A 24,567-nucleotide genomic window follows, 5' to 3' on the forward strand; every position below is an offset into this window, starting at 1 on the left:
GTTGAATGGCTATGATAGGCGAAAACTGAGGACGGATCAACAACGTTGTAGTTAATCAACAATACTAACCTAATCGACAAAGTAAAAAGAAGGAAGCCTGTACAAAATAAAAAATATTCCAAAACATCCTGTTTGCAACAAGGCACTAAAGTATTACTGCAAAATATGTGGCAAAAGGTATTAACTTTTTGTACTGAATACGAAGCGTTTTGTTGGGTCAAATCCAATACAACACATTACTGAGAACCATTCCATATTTCCAACCATAGTGGTGAATGCATCATGTTATGGGTATGCTTGTATTAAGGACTGGGGAGTTTTTCAGGATAAAAAAGAAACGGATTGGAGCTAAGCACTGGCAAAATCCTAGAGGAAAACCTGGTTCAGTCTGCTTTCCACCAGACACTGGGAGATGAATTCACCTTTCAGCAAGACAATAACCTAAAACACAAGGCCAAATCTACACAGGAGTTGCTTACCAAGAAGACCGGGAATGTTCATGAGTGGCCGAGATACAGTTTTGACTTAAATCTGCTTGAAAATGTATGGCAAAACTTGAAAATGGCTGTCTAGAAATGACCAACAACCAATTTGACAAAGCTTGAAGAATTCTGAAAAGAATAATCCAAGGGTGTAAAGCTATTAGAGACTTACCCAGAAAGAATCAAAGCTGTTATTGCTGCCAAAGTTAATTCTAACATGTATTGATTCAGGGGTGTGAATACTTATGTAAATGCAATTTTTCTGTATTTAATTTGCAATAAATTTGCTAACAATTCTAAAAACATGTTTTCACTTTGTCAATCCGATCATTATGGGGTATTGTGTGTAGATGGGTTAAAAATAAATCAATTTAATCAATTTTCAATTCAGGCTGTAACACAACAAAATGTGGAATAAGTCAAGGGGTATGAATACTTTCTGAAAGCACTGTACATATCTACCTAATATTGACTGACTGACTTTTTTCCCCATTATTCTGTTAAACATTTACAGTGGGGAAAAAAAGTATTTAGTCAGCCACCAATTGTGCAAGTTCTCCCACTTAAAAAGATGAGAGAGGCGTGTAATTTTCATCATAGGTACATGTCAACTATGACAGACAAAATGAGGAAAAGAAATCCAGAAAATCACATTGTAGGATTTTTTATAAATTTATTTGCAAATTATGGTGGAAAATAAGTATTTGGTCAATAACAAAAGTTTCTCAATACTTTGTTATATACCCTTTGTTGGCAATGACACAGGTCAAACGTTTTCTGTAAGTCTTCACAAGGTTTTCACACACTGTTGCTGGTATTTTGGCCCATTCCTCCATGCAGATCTCCTCTAGAGCAGTGATGTTTTAGGGCTGTCGCTGGGCAACACAGACTTTCAACTACCTCCAAAGATTTTCTATGGGATTGAGATCTGGAGACTGGCTAGGCCACTCCAGGACCTTGAAATGCTTCTTACGAAGCCACTCCTTCGTTGCCCGGGCGGTGTGTTTGGGATCATTGTCATGCTGAAAGACCCAGCCACGTTTCATCTTCAATGCCCTTGCTGATGGAAGGAGGTTTTCACTCAAAATCTCACGATACATGGCCCCATTCATTCTTTCCTTTACACGGATCAGTCGTCCTGGTCCCTTTGCAGAAAAAACAGCCCCAAAGCATGATGTTTCCACCCCCATGCTTCACAGTAGGTATGGTGTTCTTTGGATGCAACTCCGCATTCTTTGTCCTCCAAACACGACGAGTTGAGTTTTTACCAAAAAGTTATATTTTGGTTTCATCTGACCATATGACATTCTCCCAATCCTCTTCTGGATCATCCAAATGCACTCTAGCAAACTTCAGACGGGCCTGGACATGTACTGGCTTAAGCAGGGGACACGTCTTGCACTGCAGGATTTGAGTCCCTGGCGGCGTAGTGTGTTACTGATGGTAGGCTTTGTTACTTTGGTCCCAGCTCTCTGCAGGTCATTCACTAGGTCCCCCCGTGTGGTTCTGGGATTTTTGCTCACCGTTCTTGTGATCATTTTGACCCCACGGGGTGAGATCTTGCGTGGAGCCCCAAATCGAGGGAGATTATCAGTGGTCTTGTATGTCTTCCATTTCCTAATAATTGCTCCCACAGTTGATTTCTTCAAACCAAGCTGCTTACCTATTGCAGATTCAGTCTTCCCAGCCTGGTGCAGGTCTACAATTTTGTTTCTGGTGTCCTTTGACAGCTCTTTGGTCTTGGCCATAGTGGAGTTTGGAGTGTGACTGTTTGAGGTTGTGGACAGGTGTCTTTTATACTGATAACAAGTTCAAACAGGTGCCATTAATACAGGTAACGAGTGGAGGACAGAGGAGCATCTTAAAGAAGAAGTTACAGGTCTGTGAGAGCCAGACATCTTGCTTGTTTGTAGGTGACCAAATACTTATTTTCCACCATAATTTGCAAATAAATTCATTACAAATCCTACAATGTGATTTTCTGGAGAAAAAATTTCTCAATTTGTCTATCATAGTTGATGTGTACCTATGATGAAAATTACAGGCCTCTCTCATCTTTTTAAGTGGGAGAACTTGCACAATTGGTGGCTGACTAAATACTTTTTCCCCCCACTGTATATACAGTGGGGAGAACAAGTATTTGATACACTGCCGATTTGCCACTGTATATTGATACACTGCCGACACTGCCACTGTGTGTATATATATATATATATATATATATATATATATATATATATATATATATATATATATATAGTGCATTCGTTAAGTATTCAGACCCTTTGACTTTTTCCACATTTTGTTACGTTACAGCCTTATTCTAAAATTGATTAAATTAAATGCTTTCCTCATCAATCTACACACAATACCCTATAATGACAAAGCAAAAACTGTTTTTTATACATTTTTGCAAATTTAAACATAAATAACTTATTTACATAAGTTTTCAGACCCTTTGCTATGAGACTCGAAATTTAGCTCAGGTGCATCCTGTTTCCATTAATCATCCTTGAGATGTTTCTACAACTTGATTGGAGTCCACCTGTGGTAAATTCATTGATTGGACATCATTTGGAAGGGACCACACCTGTCTATATAAGGTCCCAGAGTTGACAGTACATGTCAGAGCGAAAACCAAGCCATGAGGTCGAAGGAATTGTCTGTAGAGCTCCGAAACAGGATTGTGTTGAGGCACAGATCTGGGGAAGGGTACCAAACAATTTCTGCAGCATTGAAGGTCCCCAAGAACACAGTGGCCTCCATCATTCTTAAATGGAAGAAGTTTGGAACCACCAAGACTCTTCCTAGAGCTAGCCGCCTGGCCAAACTGAGCAATCGGGGGAGAAGGGCCTTGGTCAGAGAGGTGACCAAGAATCCGATGGTCACTCTGACAGAGCTGCAAAGTCCCTCTGTGGAGATCGGAGAACATTCCAGAAGGACAACCATCTCTGCAGCACTCCACCAATCAGGCCTTTATGGTAGATTGGCCAGATGGATCCACTCCTCAGTAAAAGGCACATGACAGCCCGCTTGGAGTTTGCCAAAAGGCACCAAAAGGACTCTCAGACCATGAGAAAAGGTACACCTTCAAACAGGACAACGACCCTAAGCACACAGCCAAGACAACGCAGGAGTGGCTTCGGGACAAGTCTCTGAATGTTCTTGAGTGGCCCAGCCAGAGCCCGGACTTGAACCCGATCTAACATCTCTGGAGAGACCTGAAAATAGCTGTGCAGTGACGCTCCCCATCCAACCTGACAGAGCTGGAGAGGATCTGCAGAGAAGAATGTTAATAATAATAATATGCCATTTAGCAGACACTTTTATCCAAAGCGACTTACAGTCATGCGTGCATACATTTTTATGTATGGGTGGTCCCGGGGCTCGAACACACTACCCTGGCGTTCCAAGCGCCGTGCTCTACCAGCTGAGCTACAGCTGTGCTAGGCTTGTAGCACCACCCCAAGAAGACTCAAGGCTATAATTGCTGCCAAAGGTGGTTCAACAAAGTACTTTGTCTGAATACTTATGTAAATAAGGTATTCGTTTTTTTATACATTTGCAAATATCTCTAAAAACCTGTTTTCGCTTTGTCATTATGGGCTATTGTGTAGATTGCTGAGGAATATTTTTTTATTTAATCCACTTTAGAATAAGGCTGTAACGTAACAAAGTGGAAAAAGTAAAGGGGTCAGAATACTTTCCAACAACCTGCCATGAAATTCTTAACATGATATATTATTATTATTATTATTATCTTTAGTACATACACACACACAAATATAATATGACTGTATTGACTGTGCTATTCACTGAGTGTTGTAGTAGTTCCCTCTCTCTCCAGATGGGGGAGCTGTGGGCTGACCTGGTACACAGTGTGACTACCTCCTGTAGTACCCTCTTCCCTCCCTCCAGCCCCAGACCCCCATCCATTCCCCTGGTTCTCTCCAGCCCCAGACCCCCCTCCACCCCCATGGAGCTCCCAGGACCTCAGGAGTGTTCTGAATGGAAAGTCTCCATTGAAAATGCTGTTTAGTCCAGGATTAGGCTTAATCTGTGTTTGGCAAACCATCCTTCAAATTAGTCTTGTTTGTCAGGCATATGTGTCTTTGATAGGTTTAAATACCGTATGGCGTACGCAGCTTTGTGTGTTCTGTACATTTGTCTTTCATTATATACTACCATAATCTTGTCCACCAGCCAGAATATACAGAGGATCAACAACATTGCATTCACTCCACATTACTGGCCTGTATGACAAAAAATCCACTCAAAATCATCAATTCCATTTGCAACAAGGCCGTTAAGTAATACTGCAGGTCAAAAAGGTAATTTGTTTACCATGTCTTGCAGGCTTGGGTCAAATCCAATATACAGTGGGGAGAACAAGTATTTGATACACTGCCGATTTTGCAGGTTTACCTACTTACAAAGCATGTAGAGGTCTGTAATTTTTATCATAGGTACACTTCAACTGTGAGAGACGGAATCTAAAACAAAAATCCAGAAAATCACATTGTATAATTTTTAAGTAATTAATTTGCTTTTTATTGCATGACATAAGTATTTGGTACAGAAACCTTTGTTTGCAATTACAGAGATCATACGTTTCCTATAGGTCTTGACCAGGTTTGCACACACTGCAGTAGGGATTTTGGCCCACTCCTCCATACAGACCTTCTCCAGATCCTTCAGGTTTTGGGGCTGTCGCTGGGCAATACGGACTTTCAGCTCCCTCCAAAGATTTTCTATTGGGTTCAGGTCTGGAGACTGGCTAGGCCACTCCAGGACCTTGAGATTCTTCTTACGGTCTTAGTTCAAATCCAGAACTGTCGAGTGAAAAATCTGTCCTAGAGCAAGGCAAGTAACCGTAATTGCTCCAGGGTCGCCATCAATAATGGCTTCAACCCTCCATAATAAAGTGAGACAGGAGACTGAACTCACAATATGTTTATTCATTTTTGGTTATTTTCTGCCATTTAGAAGTTATTGTTGCATACATTTGTGACTTAATCATATTTTATGTTTTAAAATAAAATAAGCGATTATAGAAATCCAACTAGAAGATATGTCTGTGTTTACTGAGGATTCTCTATGAACAGATATTAGCTATGGATTCCACAATGTCAAATACAACTTCACTGAATTGTCCGTTGTGGCCGCGTCCTCTAGAAAATCATCTGGATGTCTGCTGCTGAAGGTCTGCTGGTATAGAAGTATGGCATTCTCAAACAGACAGCTGTTTAGTGGAAATACTGACAATGACAAACCATGTCCCCTAATCACCAATAAAACAGAAAACTGCCTTTTCTCTGCACTGGTGCCTTTTTGGTGATTCCTGAAATAGGGATATGTTCACAATAAACCGTTATCATCATACCAGTTTTATTTCAATAAACACTATTCAATCAACTCCAGAACATGATAAGGATTCTCTCCAGAGCGAGTTAGCTGGTGTTTCTTTAGGTTGTCATGACTCTCTCCTTGGTGAGGATCAAAGGTGCCATATCAAACTGGCAAATGGCTGACAGATAGCCAGAACCCCCTCTCTCCCATAGGAGAGGGGGGAGTTGTGCCGGTTTTGACACCCGGTCATAAATTGTGTGCCGCAAACTTTCTTGCCCTGCAGTATTGGGAAAGTAATCTTTGTTACAGAGAGACTTTTGCCGCCAAAACTTTTACGTCAATAAAAGTGGACATTGGAACATTATTTCTGACATCCAAATGTTTGGAATAATCATGTCATATTGTTTATTATTTTGTGATGTCATTAAGGATGGTATAAATAAATAATTGTAACTCTGAAAGTGTACACATTCTAGTTATCAAGTTTATATCTAAATGTTGTATAAAATATATGATTAAGTATGAGAGAACTTTAGTGAAGATAGCAATGTGATTTTATTCTTCTAATTGTTTTATATACACTTTTGCCCAGTCAGTAACCACGCCCAAGTCAGCACAGACATTGTGTTGGCGTGATGGAACGCCCCCTTTTTACCCGAGTAAAAAAGCCTTGGTAACTACATTTACATTAGACCAGGAAGCGTGGAGCTGTGGCTACAATGGCTTAAAATGGTTAGACCAGAAAGACTAGAAAACTTGAGAGTGGCGACTGCACGTTTTAGAATGGTTAGAACTTTGAATCAGAGCTGAACGTTACAAATGGTTGATACTCTAAGACCAGGACACGTGAGACGTTCGTCCACACATTTGAAATGGTGAGAAACTCTCAATCTCTACACAAGAAGAAGACACTCTCTAGACCGTAGCATTACCAGTCTGCAGCTGGCATGTAAAGTAGTCTTTCACTAAAAGACAAGAGCTGGGAAGGATAATCCCATCTCAGACAACCGTTGGAGCATCTGAAGTATCTCTTCTAACAAACACTTCACTACCAGAGAAGCTCTACAAAGAAGAAGGACGTTGTGACCTCTGGTGGACAATCAGAGCCTTACAAGTGAGCTGAGCGAAGACCCAGCCAAAAACCTCCTTTCCAAGAGGGCTTGGGGTCAACAGAGATAGACGAGCGGCAAACACGCAAATACATTCATAATTGTTTTACTCTGAATGGGCGGTGGTTAGGTTGCTAAGTATTGTGACTACCGTGAGCGTAGGTTCCAAATGTAAATGTACGATAAGTTTGACTCTCTTTGTCCCTCTCTCCCTCCTTCTATTGACCCCTCCCCGTTTTGATAACCAAGCAGTCATGCTGTCGTTAGTCCGCTAGGGAACTTTTTCTCATGTATGAAGCATGAATGTATTCTGTGTTATTATTTAGTTAGCTAGTAAATAAATGATTAAGCCAATTTGTGTATTGCTGAATCATAAGTAAAGTTAGGGTTCTTGCGGATTCAAGGAATATGCAACGTTCAGAATGAGACTGATATGAGGTAATGATTAATAAGTGCCTTATCGATATATAACATACATATCTTAAAGTTTAATTCGGGAGATGGTAACTCGTTAAACAAATTATTCAGTGGTGCCCCAAAATCCTAATGAGTTAATTGTTACATTATTAATGTAATTGTTTGACAATTAAACATAGTTAGTTGATTCGATAAATAACAGTCATCAGATTAATGAAAGTCACGACAAGGTCTCCTAGACGACTGAATATTTTCCTCACAGAGCAGTGGTATGGCTTTTCTACTATGCCAGTTAAATGGTGGGTCTTCAAATTTGATGACTGACTGAAGCTTTCCACACAGGGAGCAGGTACCACACTCCTTTGCAAGTAATTCCCCCCCCCCCTTTATTTAACCAAGTAAGTTACTGTTAGTGATAATTAGTTGGTGTTTAATTTTTTTAAAATAAACTGGTGAAACTATCCCCACAATGATAGCCGAGTTAAGGCTTCTCCCTTATGTGAATAAGCTGGTGTCTTCAGACTTGATGACACAACTTTACTCATGTGTGAGTTCTCTGATGTTTCTTCAAAGTTGATGATTGACTGAAACTCTTCCCACACTGAGAGCAGTGGTATGGCTTCTCTCCGGTGTGAATTAACTGGTGTGTCTTAAGGTGGTGTAACTGACTGACACTCTTCCCACAATGAGAGCAGCGGTAAGGCTTCTCTACTGTGTGGGTTAGCTGGTGTCTCTTTAGGTTTCCCACCAGACTGAAACTCTTTCCACACTGGGAGCAGCGGTAAGGTTTCTCCCCTGTGTGTGTTATCTGATGTTTCTTTAGAGTTGATGAATGACTGAAACTCTTACCACACTGGGAGCAGTGGAATGGCTTTCCTCCCGTGTGAATTAGCTGGTGTTTCTTTAGGAAATATAAACTGGTGAAACTATCCCCACATTGAGAGCAGTGGTAAGGCTTCTCTCCTGTGTGACTTAACTGGTGTGTATTCAGGTTGGCTAACTGACTGAAACTCTTCCCACAATGAGAGCAGAGGTAAGGCTTCTCTCCTGTATGAGTTAGGTGGTGTTTCTTTAGGAAATATGAACTGGTGAAACTATCCCCACATTGAGAGCAGTGGTAAGGCTTCTCTCCTGTGTGAGTTCTCTGGTGTGACTTCAAGTCTCTTGGATGTCTGAAATCCTTCCCACACTGAGAGCAGTGGTATGGCTTCTCACCTGAGTGAATTAACTGGTGTGTATTCAGGTTGGCTAACTGACGGAAACTCTTCCCACAATGAGAGCAGAGGTATGGCTTCTCTCCTGTGTGAGTTAGGTGGTGTTTTCTCAGAGTTGATAATTGACTGAAACTATTTCCACATTGGGAGCAGTGGTAAGGCTTCTCTCCTGTGTGAGTTCTCTGGTGTGTCTTTAGTTGGTCCGAATGACTGCAACCCTTCCCACAAACAGAGCAGTGGTATGGCTTCTCTCCTGTGTGCGTTATCTGGTGCGTCTTGAGTTTGCTTGGTGTTTCACATACCTTCCCACATTGACCACACGGGTATGTCGTCATCCTTTTTTGAGCCTGTTTTGATTTGAGGTGAGTTGGACAAATAAAACTGCCTCTGCAATCTGAGCAGGGGTGGGGCCTACAAGTGTGCCTTCTCAACTCCTCTGGCTCATAGAAACTAGTTAAGCAGTCCATGCAGTGGTGATGTTTCTGTCTTGAGTTCCTCTGTCTGTGTTGTTTATGGTTTCCTGATGCTGTGGAACTGGGCTCACTGTCTGAACCTGGGTTGGAGGTCTCTCCTGTGGGAAAATGAACAAATATGGGGTTAGAATCAGGAAAAACATTGAAATGGTCTTTAAAAGACTTGTTTAAAGGCCCAATGCAGACATTTTTTTATCAATGTCAAATAATTTATTGGGTAACAATTAGGTACCTTACTTTAATACACTGAATACAAATATAAAACGCAACATGCAACAATTTCAAAGGTTTTACTTAGTTTCAGTTCATAAGGAAATCAGTCAACTGAAAAAAATTCATTAGGCCCTAACCTATGGATTTCACATGACTGGAAATACAGATATGCATCTGTTGGTCACAGATACATTTTTTTTTAAAGGTAGGAAAGTGGATCAGAAAACCATTCAGTATCTGGTGTGACTACCATTTGCCTCATGCAGTCGACATCTCCTTCACATAAAGTTGATTAGGAAGTTGATTGTGGCCTGTGGAACATTGTCCCACTCCTCAATGGCTGTGCGAATTTGCTGGATATTGGCGGGAACTGGAACACGCCATCATACACGTCGATCCAGAGCATCCCAAACATGTTCAATGGGTGACATGTCTAGTGAATATGCAGGCCATGGAAGAACCTTGCGTCATGCATAGTCATGCAGAAACATGAGGTGATGGCGGTGGATGGTTACGACACCGAACTGCAGTCAGGTCAAGACCCTGGTGAGGATGACGAGCACACAGATGAGCTTCCATTAGACGATTTCTGACAGTTTGTGCAAATATTCTTCAGTTGTGCAAACCCAAGGTTTCATCAGCTGTCCTGGTGGCTGGTCTCAGACAATCCCGCAGGTGAAGAAGCCGGATGTGGAGGTCCTGTGCTGGCGTGGTTACACGTGGTCTGCAGTTGTGAGGCCGGTTGGACGTACTGCCAAATTCTCTAAGACGACATTGGAGGCGGCTTATGGTAGAGAAATAAACTTTAAATGATCTGGCAACAGCTCTGGTGGACATTCCTGCAGTCAGCATGCCAATTGCACGCTCCCTCTAAACTTGAGACATCTGTGGCATTGTGTTGCGTGAAAAAACAGCACATTTTAGAGTGGCCTTTTGTCCCGAGCACAAGGTGCACCTGTGTAATGATCATGCTGTTTAATCAGCTTCTTGATATGCCACACCTGTCAGGTGGATGGAATATCTTGGCAATGGAGAAATGCTCACTAACAGGGATATAAACAAATTTGTGCCCCATATTTGAGAGAAATAAGCTTTTTGTGCGTATGGAAAGTTTCTGGGATCTTTTATTTCAGCTCATGAAACATGGGACCAATATTTTACATATTGCGTTTATATTTTTGTTCAGTGTAGATTTCCCTTGAAACTGGAAGAACTTTGCCACAATTTACCACATCGTGATATCACCATGGAAAGCCTAAACTCCCGCCCACACAAGCCTGCTGATTAGAATGTAATGTGTAAATTGTATTTTCAACCAGGAAATAACTGATTACAAAATCACACTTTTACAGTGTTAGTTTCATCAGCTGTGGTCGAATATGATATAAAACACAGGAAAAACATAATTTTGCCTACACTCTTTAAAGCTAGAATCCTCAATTAAACCAATGACAAAGAACCACCAGATCTCTGATTCGGTAAGAACCTGAGGGATGGGCTTTGAGAAATGTAACCACTCTCAAATTAATAGACAGATCTAAAGATGCAAGGACTGATCATCCATGATTTCAACATGATAGTTTTAACCATGTTTTGCGCCTATACAGTGTTTGGTTACAAACATTGGAGTAAAACAAGCTTATATGTTGGTTATGATGGAGAACGACCGTTGAACTAGACTCATGAGCCATTTCTAAGTTATATTCTTCAAGAATCAATGAGTACATATCATTAATTTCAAAGTCCAAAAATGGATGTAGCAACTAAGGATTGTAGATTTAAGAATGTCTTCTTCCACTTTATCCCTGAAAGACATAAAGGTTGGAGAGGTTGGAGCAGGGGACTTCCATACTATGGTGCCTTTGGAGCAGTTGTTGTGGAGGGGTTAAGTGTCTTACTCAAGGGAACAACAACGGGTGATGACAACTAGGATTTGATACAAACAACCTTCCAGTTGACAGTTCACTTCCCAACAGATTGTCCGGCCAGAGTTTTGAAATCCCCTGTACATTTCAAGCATGAACTGCTCTTTTCAAGTCCTGCCACAACATCTCAATTGGGATTAGGTCTGGACATTGAATAGACCATTCCTAAACTTCAAATTTGACAGAGGGCTCTATTTTAACAAACCTAATGCAATGGTAAATATTAGCGCTGGCAGTAGCATTATAGGTTCGGGGGGTGGTGTCAGAAATATTTTTGTTATTTTCAGAACCGGAATTATGGGCCCAGGAGCTTGTGGTGGCGCAAAAGAGCTGGGTTTTGATGAATAAACAAGTTGTGGGTTTCCGAGGCTTGGCCCCTCACTGGCCAATCAGTAAGTGCTCCATGGCTAAATATGTGGTTGCTTCAAGTTGTGTAGTTAAGGTCTTTTATCTATTGCATTGTCATCAACTCCAATTAAAATGTTAGTCCGTTATAGCCTAGTTCGTTAAATAGCCTGCCCCATATTTGCTAAACATGTTTGCAGTCCACATTGTTCTTATTGCATTGCATTGTTAAACATAGGCTATAGCATTCACACTGTTATAGTGGCTAGGTCTACTGTAAATTGCAGTCTGGACATGGACATGCCAAACATAGTCAATAAGCAAGATTAAATTCACTAGGCTATTGATGAGGCCTAAAAAGACAGTGTATCAGGAAGGGGGAATGTCCACTCACCGTTATACTTCTCGCAAATGTAATGTTTTATAAACATAATTAAACCATCTTAAGATCATATTTCCACTTTTCCATAAAAAGCAGACGAAATTACATTGCATTCGAGCCATATACGTTCTCACCATAAACTCAGGGATGGGGAATCTTTCTAATAAGTTTGGGTTTTAATCAAATTAAACGGAAAACAATCAATCTACTTTTTAAAGCAACAACAATATTTCTAAATAGGATTGGTAAGAAACATGAACTCATGAATCGCTTCTTTGTGCACACGCCTAAATGTCTTCTCACATAACATTTGCACGTCTATAATAAAATACAATTCTCCTCTGTAGCTCAGCTGGTAGAGCACGGCGCTTGTAATGCCAGGGTAGTGGGTTCGATCCCCGGGACCACCCATACACAAAAAAATTTATGCACGCTTTGGATAAAAGCGTCTGCTAAATGGCATATTGTATTATTATATTATATCATATCAATAGTTTATGGCATTATAGGAGGATGGAATGGTTTGGAGGAGCGCCGTGACTTTGGTAATCGGACCAGGGGCGCTCTTTGAAAATGGGTCTGGATAGCTTACTCAAAATGAGCAAAATAAAGTATGCTGGTATGTGAATTGTGAATAATGAAAAAATATTAAGACAAATATTTCAAGGCAATCTCAGTAAACTATTTCAAACCCCTTTATTCTTAGGCTACTGGGCTACTTAGCCAGTATAAAAAGACGCAACAACAGTGCCTTGCAAAAGTATTCATCCCCCTTGGCGTTTTTCCTATTTTGTTGTATACCTGTAATTTAAATGGATTTTTATTTGGATTTCATGTAATGGACATACACAAAATAGTCCAAATTGGTGAAGTGAAATGAAAAAAATAACTTGTTTCAAGAAATTCTAAAAAATTAATAACTGAAAAGTGGTGCGTGCATATGTATTCACCCCCTTTGCTATGAAGCCCCTAAATAAGATCTGGTGCAACCAATTACCTTCAGAAATCACATAATTAGTTAAATAAAGTCCACCTGTGTGCAATCTAAGTGTCACGTGATCTCAGTATATATACACACCTGTTCTGAAAGGCCCCAGAGTCTGCATCACCACTAAGCAAGAGACACCACCAAGCAAGCAGCACCATGAAGACCAAGGAGCTCTCCAAACAGGTCAGGGACAAAGTTGTGGAGAAGTACAGATCAGGGTTGGGTTATAAAAAAAGATCTGAAACTTTGAACATCCCACATTCCATTATTAAAAAATGGAAAGAATATGGCACCACAACAAACCTGCCAAGAGAGGGCCGCCCACCAAAACTCACGGACCAGGCAAGGAGGGCATTAATCAGAGAGGCAACAAAGATAACCCTGAAGGACCTGCAAAGCTCCACAGTGGAGATTGGAGTATCTGTCCATAGGACCACTAAGCCGTACACTCCACAGAGCTGGGCTTTATGGAAGAGTGGCCAGAAAAAAAGCCATTGCTTAAAGAAAAAAATAAGCAAACATGTTTGGTGTTCGCCAAAAGGCATGTGGGAGACTCCTCAAACATATGGAAGAAGGTACTCTCGTCAGATGATACTCAAATTGAGCTTTTTGGCCATCAAGGAAAACGCTATGTCTGGCGCAAACCCAACACATCTCATCACCCCGAGAACACCAACCCCACAGTGAAGCATGGTGGTGGCAGCATCATGCTGTGGGGATGTTTTTCATCGGCAGGGACTGGGAAACTGGTCAGAATTGAAGGAATGATGGATGCCGCTAAATACAGGGAAATTCTTGAGGGAAACCTGTTTCAGTCTTCCAGAGATTTGAGACTGGGACGGAGGTCCACCTTCCAGCAGGACAATGACCCTAAGCATACTGCTAAAGCAACACTCAAGTGGTTTAAGGGGAAACATTTAAATGTCTTGGAATGGCCTAGTCAAAGCCCAGACCTCAATCCAATTGAGAATCTTTGGTATGACTTAAAGTTTGCTGTACACCAGCGGAACCCATCCAACTTGAAGGAGCTGGAGCAGTTTTGCCTTGAAGAATGGGAAAAAATCCCAGTGGCTAGATGTGCCAAGCTTATAGAGACATACCCCAAGAGACTTGCAGCTGTAATTGCTGGAAAAGGTGGCTCTACAAAGTATTGACTTTGGGGGGGGTGAATAGTTATGCACGCTCAAGTTCTGTTTTTTTGTCTTATTTGTTGTTTGTTTCACAATTTTTTTTATTTTGCATCTTCAAAGTGGTAGGCATGTTGTGTAAGTTAAATGATACAAACCCCCAAAAAATCCATTTTAATTCCAGGTTGTAAGGCAACAAAATAGGAAAAATGCCAAGGGGGATGGATACCTTTGCAAGCCACTGTATGTGATGCTGCTAAACCAGCCATGATTTAGGGGAGGGTAGGCTATGCTTGTTTTTTAGTCAAATTAAGCGAAATGGGAGGGGATCCAATAATATTTTGCTGTTTCTAAATACGAGACTCACCAGCACAAAATGAACATCTCTCTTTCATGGGCATTGTGTGTCATAGCTGGATAGGCTGCGCTTCCGCTCTCCAAATCAACCGCGTTACCTAGAAGACCTGCTGTTTGTGGGTCATAAACGTTCCCTTTAGTGCTGCATGAAACTGTCCATTTTGCATGTGTTTTTAAAGGACACGCCTCAAATATTGTCACCCCTCCCACCTCAGCGCAAGTCAGCTGACGTTAGGGCTGGAAAATGCCAGTGCTCATGTTCTTCCATGACGAAATTCCAAACTAACGTGTGTTTGACACTTCTCCATCCTACACAACTGAACTTACCTGGGTCAGTGTTACCACTAACTTCCTCCTCCTCTTCCCTGTTCTCCACTTCTGTTGCTGCTCTCTCCTCCGCCTCCTCTGTGACTGCTCTCTCTTCCGCCTCCTCTGTGAATGCTCTCTGCTCCGCCCCCTCTTTGAATGCTCTCTGCTCCGCCCCCTCTTTGAATGCTCTCTGCTCCGCCCCCTCTTTGAATGCTCTCTGCTCCGCCCCCTCTTTGAATGCTCTCTGCTCTGCCTCTTCTTTGAATGCTCTCTCCTCCACCTCCTCTTTAATCCCTAGCTCCTCTTCTTTGACTGCTCTCTCCTCCGCCTCCTCTTTGAACACTCTCTCCTCTTTGAATGCTCTCTCCTCCACCTCCTCTTTGAATGCTCGCTCCTCCACCTCCTCTTTGAATGCTCGCTCCTCCACCTCCTCTTTGAGTGCTCGCTCCTCTACCTCCTCTTTGAATGCTCTCTCCTCCACCTCCTCTTTAATCCCTAGCTCCTCTTCTTTGACTTCTCTCTCCTCATCTTCCTCTTTGACTATCACATTGAGTTCCAGTGTTTGACTACAGTCCTCCAGCTTCACTAAGACCATCTCTGGACCCCACTGTGAGCTTCTCTGTGCTGGAAGACCACAGTAAGAACCCGGGGACTTGGGTTCAGACATGGAAGACTATAAATTGATTCAAAAGAGGCACAAACAAATGTATGTAAGGTGAGTTAAACAAAATACTGGAACAACTTAGTTACTAAAGGAATATCACTAAATATTCCATCCACTAATACATTTAGCTAGCTAGCATTGCTTTGGCTATCGTACAGCTAGCGTTAGCTATGTTGAGCTAGTTGGGTTAGCTTTAGCTTACTGACAAATTTTACTGTCACCTTTCTCACTAGGATGAAACAATCTAGCTAGATTACCAGCAAGAAGTTCGTTTGAAGCAATGGTGAACCAAAAATACATTTTATTTGTAATCTCTAAATGACCAGTTAGCTAATGATTAGCTACTTAAATTAACTAGCTAGCCAGCCTTCGATAACAAACAGCCTAGCTAACTAGCCATGCTAACTTACTAGCTAAGGGCTGCCAATAGATTTATGCCATCTTAAAGATGGACAATTCACACATCACATAGTTGACAGTGCTGTCTTAATATCAAATAACGTTATCATTCACAACAGCGTCTTAAAAATAAACAAAGTTGCTTGGTATTACAGATAGCTAGTTAGCTCGGGTAGCTATTTTAATGGCCAGTAAGCAAGCTAGCTAACATTAGCTCAAATGGCTATTGTTTAAACATGATGACGTGGACAAATAATCCGACTACTAATGTTTACATATGGAAACGTTACAGAATATGTTAGAAATCTTGATTTTACCTTGACAACTGACTTTGAATTGGCAACTCTTGCTGTTCTAGCAAGCGTAACTTCTTCTTTGGTGGGGGTTTAACAGCTTCTTCGATTAGGTTTAACGGCGGTTGGTATCCAATACATGTAGCATTACCGCCACCTACTGGACTGGAGTACAACTCACAAATACTTTGCATGAAAAAATAAAATAAAAACTACCATCTAACGCTACACTCACAAAAAAATAATAATAACATAACACCACCCTACTCCACTATTTAAATATATGTAGTCCTACCTGAAGGGATGGGACACCACCACTTAACACACCCTGTAACTCTTCTGATGTCAAGTCTCGCACACCCAAATAACTCTCTGCAGCTGCCACCACAAGTACAATTGATAACCATTTCTATAAATGCTAAAAATCCAAACTTACTGAAACATATATCACTTGTTGGCCTATCCCTCTGTACTGGTACAGATATACTACTCACACCACTCCTCTCAGGATCCCTCCCCCTTGACCCAGGGGTTTAACAGAAGTTTGCAGCCAATATAATGTTGCATTACTGCCACCAACTGGACCGGAGAATAAATCAATTATACTTTGTGAAAGAAAAATACAAATTACCCTGCCAACCATTGTTGATGTTAATGTGTTGATGTTCTCCATATGCATAGCCAGAATGATTTTGCAGTGCATGGCGATTGAAGAGGTTTCCTGTTATATTCATCAGAGGTGTAGGGAGGGTGAAATTTGTGAATCCAAACAAATAGTAAGTATACAGATGATTAACAAAACATGCACATGACAGTATTCATACCTTGGTTATTGTGGTGAATGTGAATGAAAAAAACTGTTTTGATTATGGTTTTCATACTCATACCTTGATAATGTAGATGCCTATGGGATATTCATTGACGAGGTAAGGAAGGAGGATGGTAAATGTGATCTGCATAACATACAAATACCAATTGACATATCTTTGTATGCCTTCTTGTCTGTATACCTGCAGACACAGACACGAAAGTGAGCAGTTCAGTCATCTGCAGCCAATACAGCAGCCTTCAGCATATTCTTATAGCAAACATATTCTTACCTCTTTGTTGATTGATATCCTTTGAATTGTGTCCATTTTCTGTTTTAGAAAGATTTGCACCAATATAAAAAGACAGATGGTATCATCATAAAACAAAATACATTTTGATCATACAAGGGACAAACGTTACCTTAAATTTAGGAGATCTTTACATTTTTCAGTTAAGTGCCTGCACCTGCTGTCCTTTCAAATTCAAATCTAGATGTTTCAGTTGGGCAGTTAGGTTCCTGCAAGAACCCCCACCAACTAAGCACGTTCCTCGATGAACCCCACCTCCTATTGGGTTCCTCAAATAACCTATTGGGGGCCATTTTCAGTGCCAAGAAGCCTAAGGTTCTTCGAAGGACTTTGAGGATCTTAGAAGAACCCTTGTTGAACCCCTACTTTTTTGAGTGTACCTACCATTAGTCCCATCTCTCATTTAATTGGACTTACTTCACAGTAGTAAACAGAATAGTAGTAAATAGAAAAGGCTATTTCAAGTATTTTGCTCTATATAGCTCAGATCCGAAGTTTAACGGTAAAACAGACGGTTCACCTTCTCCATTGATGTTTGCAGGCTACGTCTGAATACTGTAATGTCAAATGTATCAAGTAGACAATATTACATTTCTAAACAAAATATATTATACATACAGTACCAGTCAAAAGGTTGGACACACCTACTCATTCAAGGGTTTTTCTTTATTTTTACTATTTTCTACATTGTAGAATAATAGTGAAGACATCAAAACTATGAAATAACACATATGGAATCATGTAGTTACCAAAAAAGTGTTAAACAAATCAAAATATATTTTATATTTGAGATTCCTCAAAGCCACCCTTTGCCTTGATGACAGCTTTGCACACTCATGGCTTTCTCTCAACCAGCTTCACCTGGAATGCTTTTCCAACAGCCTTGAAGGAGTTCCCACATATGCTGAGCACTTGTTGGCTGCTTTTCCTTCACTCTGCGGTCCAACTCATCCCAAACCATCTCAATTGGGTTGAGGTCGGGTGATTGTGGAGGCCAGGTCATCTGATGCAGCACTCCATCACTCTGCTTCTTGGTCAAATAGCCCTTACACAGCCTGGAGGTGTGTTGGGTCATTGTCCTGTTGAAAAACAAATGATAGTCCCACTAAGCACAAACCAGATGGGATGGCGTATAGCTGCAGAATGCTGTGGTAGCCATGCTGGTTAAGTGTGCCTTGAATTCTAAATAAATCACAGACAGTGTCACCAGCAAAGCAACCCCACACCATCACACCTCCTCCTCCATGCTTCACGATGGGAACTACACATGAGGAGATCATCCGTTCACCTACTCTGCGTCTCACAAAGACACGGCTGTTTGGAACCAAAAATCTCAAATTTGGACTCATCAGACCAAAGGACATATTTCCACCGGCCTAATGTCCATTGCTCATGTTCTTTGGCCCAAGCAAGTCTCTTCTTCTTATTGGTGTCCTTTAGTAGTGGTTTCTTTACAGCAATTCGACCATAAAGGCCTGATTCAAGCAGTCTCCTTTGAACAGTTGATGTTGAGATGTGTCTGTTACTTGAACTCTGTAAAGCATTTATTTAGGCTGCAATTTCTGAGTCTGGAAACTCTAATGAACTTATCCTCTGCAGCAGAGATAACTCTGGGTCTTCCTCTCCTGTGGCGGTCCTCATGAGAGCCAGTTTCATCATAGCGCTTGAGTGTTTTTGCGACTGCACTCGAAGAAACTTTAAAAGTTCTTGAAATGTTCCGTATTGACTGACCTTCATGTCTTAAAGTAATGATGTACTGTTGTTTCTCTTTGCTTATTTGAGCTGTTCTTGCCATAATATGGAGTTGGTCTTTTACCAAATAGGGCTATCTTCTGTATACCACCCCTACCTTGTCACAACACAATGATTCTATATGTGTTATTTCATAGTTTTGATGTCTTCACTATTATTCTACAATGTAGTAAAAATAAAGAAAAACCTTTGAATCAGTAGGTGTGTCCAAACGTGTGACTGGTACTGTATATCATAAACATTGCAGAATAAATTCCTCACCTTTTCTGGCCATGATGAGTTCATATTCCCGAAGTAGCCATAAAACAAATTACCATACACATCTCTCATTTAATTAGGCCTATTAGATAGACTATTATAATTTCTAGTTTTTGCTCTTTGCATCTGAAAGGGTGCTCTGTCTATAACATACAGTAGAATTTAACAGGTGAACAGACAGTTGATCTTTTGCATTGATGTGTGTACCACTGTATGTAGGCCTACTGTAGTTTACATTTTTTGTTCAAGTAGACAATGTTTCCGATTTCGTGGGCAGAGCAGCGTATTTAAGTTTGGGAAAAAACGCATTCAAACAATCTGTTTACAGGGCCACAACAATTTGCAATTGTTTTTGTCTTTCAGAAACGGTCAGATAGCCTATAGCAAATGTCACTGCAAAAGAAAACATTCTGCCAACACCTCCAAAGGCATTTGATCAAGTTCGCCATTGCTATTTCCTTTACTGTCTTGGCCTAATTCCAATACTTCCAAAGTATAGGTCTACAGCAAATAAGGGCGTTATTGTCACCATAAAAGGTGAACGATGGGCGTTTTTCAAGCCGAGTTATAATGCTCATTCAGGTGCGCACAGTTTTACAACAGGTCTGATTCATATAAAACGGGAAACATGCGTATTTACACTCTAAAAAAATAGGGGTTCAATAAGGGTTCTTCTAAGATCTTCAAAGTTCTTAGAAGAACCTTAGGGTTATTGGCACTAAAAATGCCCCCCAAAAGGTTATTCCAAGAACCCCATAGGAGGTGGGGTTAATTGAGGAACCTCCTTGGTTGGTGAGGTTTCTTGCAGGAACCTAACTGCCCAACTGAAACGTTTGGATTTGTATTTGAAACGACAGCAGGTGCAGGCACTTAAATGAAAAATGTAAACATCTCAATTTAAGGTAAGGTTTGTCCCTTGTATGATCTAAATCAGGGGTGACAAACTCATTTTAGCTCAGGGGCCACATGGAGGAAAATCTATTCCCAAGTGGGCCGGACCGGTAAAATCATGGTATATATAACTTAAAAACAACAACTTCAGATTGTTTTCTTTGTTTTAATACTATCAACATAAAACATAAAGCTGGAGCCTGAGGACAGTGTGTCCAAAATAGTACAAGCACAACATCACTATTAATCATAAAACACCTCAAGTTTATTTGAAAATTCTAAAGAAAAAGAACACACAAACACACAATGCCTCAGTGATTCACATAACTGTTTCACAGATCACAGAACTATATCAGGATGTCATTTCTCAGGCAGAAATGTAGATACAAATAATGAAATCCTGTTCCCCAAACAAGTGCAAGAACCACAGAGTCAAGAATAGGTTAAATATACAAATAAAATAAAATCAATTAAAAACAATAGCACATCAACATAAAAACATATAAACATAAAGCTGGAGCCTGAGGACAGTGTGTCCAAAAGCACAACATCACTATTAATCATAAAACACCTCAAGTTATTTGAAATTCTGAGGACAAACAACACACAAACACACAATGCCTCAGTGATTCAGAGAAGTATATCACAGATCACAGAACTATATCAGGGTGTCTCATGCAGCACTTTAAGTGGGGTTGCATAGTTTATTTGACTCCTGATACCTGGCATCTTTTAGCTTTCACCAGCGCATCAATATCAGGCATCACATCCTGAGTGGCAGCCAACTTCAGGATGTGATTAAAGTGCTTGTGCGTGAGCCTTGAGCACAGCTTTGTTTTATTTATGCTCATTACAGAGAACTTGCTCACAAAGATATGTGGTTCCAAACATGCACAACAGTTTTGCAGCGAGGGCTGTCAAGTTGGGGTAACCTGGCAAGAGATTCTGATAAAATGTGTCCAAGCCAGCTGCGGCAAATTTGCCCTTCAAATCCGAGTCACACTGCAAGTCTATTATTTCAAGTTGGATGCTGAAGGGCAGATCAGAGGGATTCATGGTGAATGGCGAACAAAAAACGTTGAAGTCTTTCTCCAGTTCACCAAAAATCTGAAAGCGTTGCTCAAACTCCCTTAACAGTCCCGTTATTTTATCTTTGAACCGCTTCATGTCTGCCACATGTTGGGTCGCGCACACATTTTTCAGACAGGGGAAGTGAGCTGCATCACCACCGGCGAGTTGCGTCTCCCACAATGACAGCTTCAACTTGAAAGAATGTATGCTGTCATAATACTGCGTGGCAACTTTGTTGCGCCCTTGCAGCTGTTTGTTCAAGTTATTCAGGTGCTCTGTAACATCCACCATAAATGCAAGGTCCTGCATCCATTCTGCGGAATTAAATTCTAACACTGGTTTGCCCTTTTCTTCCATGAACTGTTCAATTTCTTTCGTAAATCAAAGAAACGCCTCAGCACAGCACCTCGGCTTAACCATCTTACCTCAGTGTGGTATGGCAGGCCATAGATGTGGTCTTTCTCTCTGAGAAGGCTGTCAAACTGACGGTGATTCAGGCTTCTGGATCGGATGAAATTAACAGTTTGGATGACCACCTTCATGACGTTATCCATCTTTAATGACTTGCAACACAAAGCCTCCTGTTGCAAAATACAGTGAAAAGTCCAAAAATCACGTCCTCCATTTGCAGATTGCACTTTCTCTCTGAACTTTGTCACAACGCCTGCTTTTTTCCCGATAATTGAGGGCGCACCATCTGTTGCCAGGCTGACAGCGCGGGACCAGTCCACTCTGACCCTGCCCAGCACGCTGACGAGTGCAGTGAAAATATCAGCTGCTGTCGTTGTATCTGTCATCGGCACCAACTCCACGAACTCCTCGGTGACGGTCAATGTGTCATCAACTCCGCGGATGAAAATGGCCAGTTGTGCAACATCTGTAATGTCTGTGCTTTCATCAATTGCAACCGAAAACGCAATAAATGACTTTACTTTTTGCTTCAACTGGCTGTCCAAATCCACTGAAAGATCGGAAATCCTGTCTGCAACTGTGTTTCTTGTCAGGCTGATATTTGCAAAAGCCTGGTGCTTTTCAGGGCACACAATCTCTGCTGCCTTCATCATGCATGTTTTTGCAAATTCACCCTCACTAAATGGTTTTGAAGCCACTGCGATTTCATTAGCAATGAGGTAGCTAGCTTTCACTGCAGCGTCACTGATGTCTCGGCTGTGAGTAAACACAGACTGCTGTTTCTTCAGACCCACCAACAGTTCATTCACCTTCTCTCTTCTCCGCTGTCCTTGAAAGTTGTCATATTTGTCGGCATGAAGACTCACATAACGAAGGTTATATTCTTTCAGCACTGCAACATGCTGTGAACACACCAAACATACAGCTTTCCCATTCAATTCCGTGAATAAATAGAAGGATGACAATTTTTCTTGGAACACTCTGCACTCTGCGTCCACTTTTCTCTTTTTTGACAGAGACATATTGGGGCAATGAGGGTGCCAAAGCACATAATGTTAAAAGTAGAAGCCGTAATAAATATCGCGGGCAAAACAAAGTAGCTCATCCGGACTGGCTGCACTTGCTTGACCTATTTGCTCTGCCCCGGTATAAACAGTTTGCGTCGTGAGGGAGCTTGTTCCACCCCAATGGTGGAACAAGCTCCCTCACGACGCCAGGACAGCGGAGTCACTCACAACCTTCCGGAGACATTTGAAACCCCACCTCTTTAAGGAATACCTGGGATAGGATAAAGTAATCCTTCTACCCCCCCTTACCCCAACCCCCCTAAAAAAACAACAAAAAACAACAACAAAAACATTGTAAAGTGGTTGTACTACTGGCTATAAGGTGAATGCACCAATTTGTAAGTCGCTCTGGATAAGAGCGTCTGCTAAATGACGTAAATGTAAATGTTAACACAATTGCTATTGCGCCATCCAGTGGACACAATTGGAACAGCAGTTTCTTTTATTGAAAAATTGCAGCTAATTTTTATACTTTACAAAATCATCTCACGGGCCGGATTAAACCCGTTTGCGGGCCTGATCCGGCCCGCGGGCCGGACGTTTGACACCCCTGATCTAAATTGATATTGTTTTATGATGATACCATCTATCTTTTCATATTTGTGCAAATCTTTCTAAAACAGAAAATGGACACAATTCAATGGATATCAATCAACAAAGAGGTAAGAATATGTGTGCTATAAGAATATGTTGAAGGCTGCTGTATTGGGCGCAGATGACTGAACTGCCCACTTCTGTGTCTGCAGGTATACAGACAAGGAGGCATACAAAGGTATGTCAGTTGGTATTGGCATGTTATGCAGATCACATTAACCATCCTCCTTCCTTACCTCGTCAATGAATAGGCCTCAACAAGGTATATGTATGAAAACCATTATCAAAACAGTTTTTTTTCATTTACATTCAAGACAAAAACCTAAGTATGAAAACTGTCACATGCATGTTTTGTTAATCATCTGTATAATTCGTATTTTTTGGATTTACAGACTTCCCTCCCTACACCTCTGATGAATATAACAGGAAACCTCTTCGATCACCATACACTGCCAAATCATTCTGGCTATGGATACGGAGAACATCAACACATTAACATCAACAATAGATAGCAGGGTAATTTGTATTATTCTACCACAAAGTATAATGGTTCTATTCTCCGGTCCAGTTGGAGGCAGTAATGCAACATTGTATTGGATTCCAACTACCGTTAAACCCCACCAAAGAAGAAGAAGGTACGCTAGCTAGAACAACAAGAGCTGCCAATTCAAAGTCAGGTGTCAAGGTAAGATCAAGATTTCTAAAATATTCTGTAACGTTTCCATAAGTAAACATTAGTAGTCGGATTATCTGTCCACCAGATCATGTGTAAACAATAGCCATTTGAGCTAACCTTAGCTAGCTTGCTTACTGGCCATTAAAATGACTACCCAAGCTAACTAGCTATCTATCATACCAAGCAACTTTATTTACATTAAAGACGCTGTTGTGAATGTTAACGTTATTTGTTATTAAGACAGCAATGTCAACTTTGTGATGTGTGAATTGTCCATCTTTAAGATGGCATAAATCTATTGGCAACCCTTAGCTAGTAAATTAGCATGGCTAGTTAGCTAGGCTGTTTGTTATCGAAGGCTGGCTAGTTAGCTAGTTAATTTAATTTCAGTAGCTAATCATTAACTAACTGGTCATTTAGAGATTACAAATAAAATGTCATTTTGGTTCGCCATTACTTCAAACAAACTTATTGCTGGTAATTTGGCTATCTAGCTAGATCGCTTCATCCTAGTGAGAAAGGTGACAGTAAAATTCGTCAGTACGATAAAGCTAACCCAACTAGGTCAACATTGCTAACGCTAGCTGTACGATCGCCACAGCAATGCTAGCTAGTGATATGGATTAGTAGATTGCTAGTGGATGGAATATTTAGTTCTATTCCTTTATTAACTAAGCTGTTCC

At 40.9% G+C, this 24,567-nt stretch overlaps 1 protein-coding gene across 1 annotated transcript; it reads right to left on the reverse strand.

Annotated features, from left to right (window-relative positions):
- Positions 1-7,770: 7,770 nt before the first annotated feature.
- Positions 7,771-15,006, reverse strand: LOC121546624 (zinc finger protein 239). The gene is made up of 2 exons (XM_045216284.1): positions 14,709-15,006; positions 7,771-9,142 (listed from the first exon to the last, which is right to left on the reverse strand). The coding sequence occupies exon 2, from the start codon at positions 9,036-9,038 to the stop codon at positions 7,899-7,901; it is 1,140 nt and encodes a 379-aa protein (XP_045072219.1). The 5' UTR covers positions 9,039-9,142; positions 14,709-15,006; the 3' UTR covers positions 7,771-7,898.
- Between the last annotated feature and the right edge of the window lie 9,561 nt (positions 15,007-24,567).

Source organism: Coregonus clupeaformis, unplaced genomic scaffold, assembly GCF_020615455.1.
Source record: "Coregonus clupeaformis isolate EN_2021a unplaced genomic scaffold, ASM2061545v1 scaf0663, whole genome shotgun sequence".
Lineage (NCBI taxonomy): Eukaryota > Metazoa > Chordata > Actinopteri > Salmoniformes > Salmonidae > Coregonus > Coregonus clupeaformis.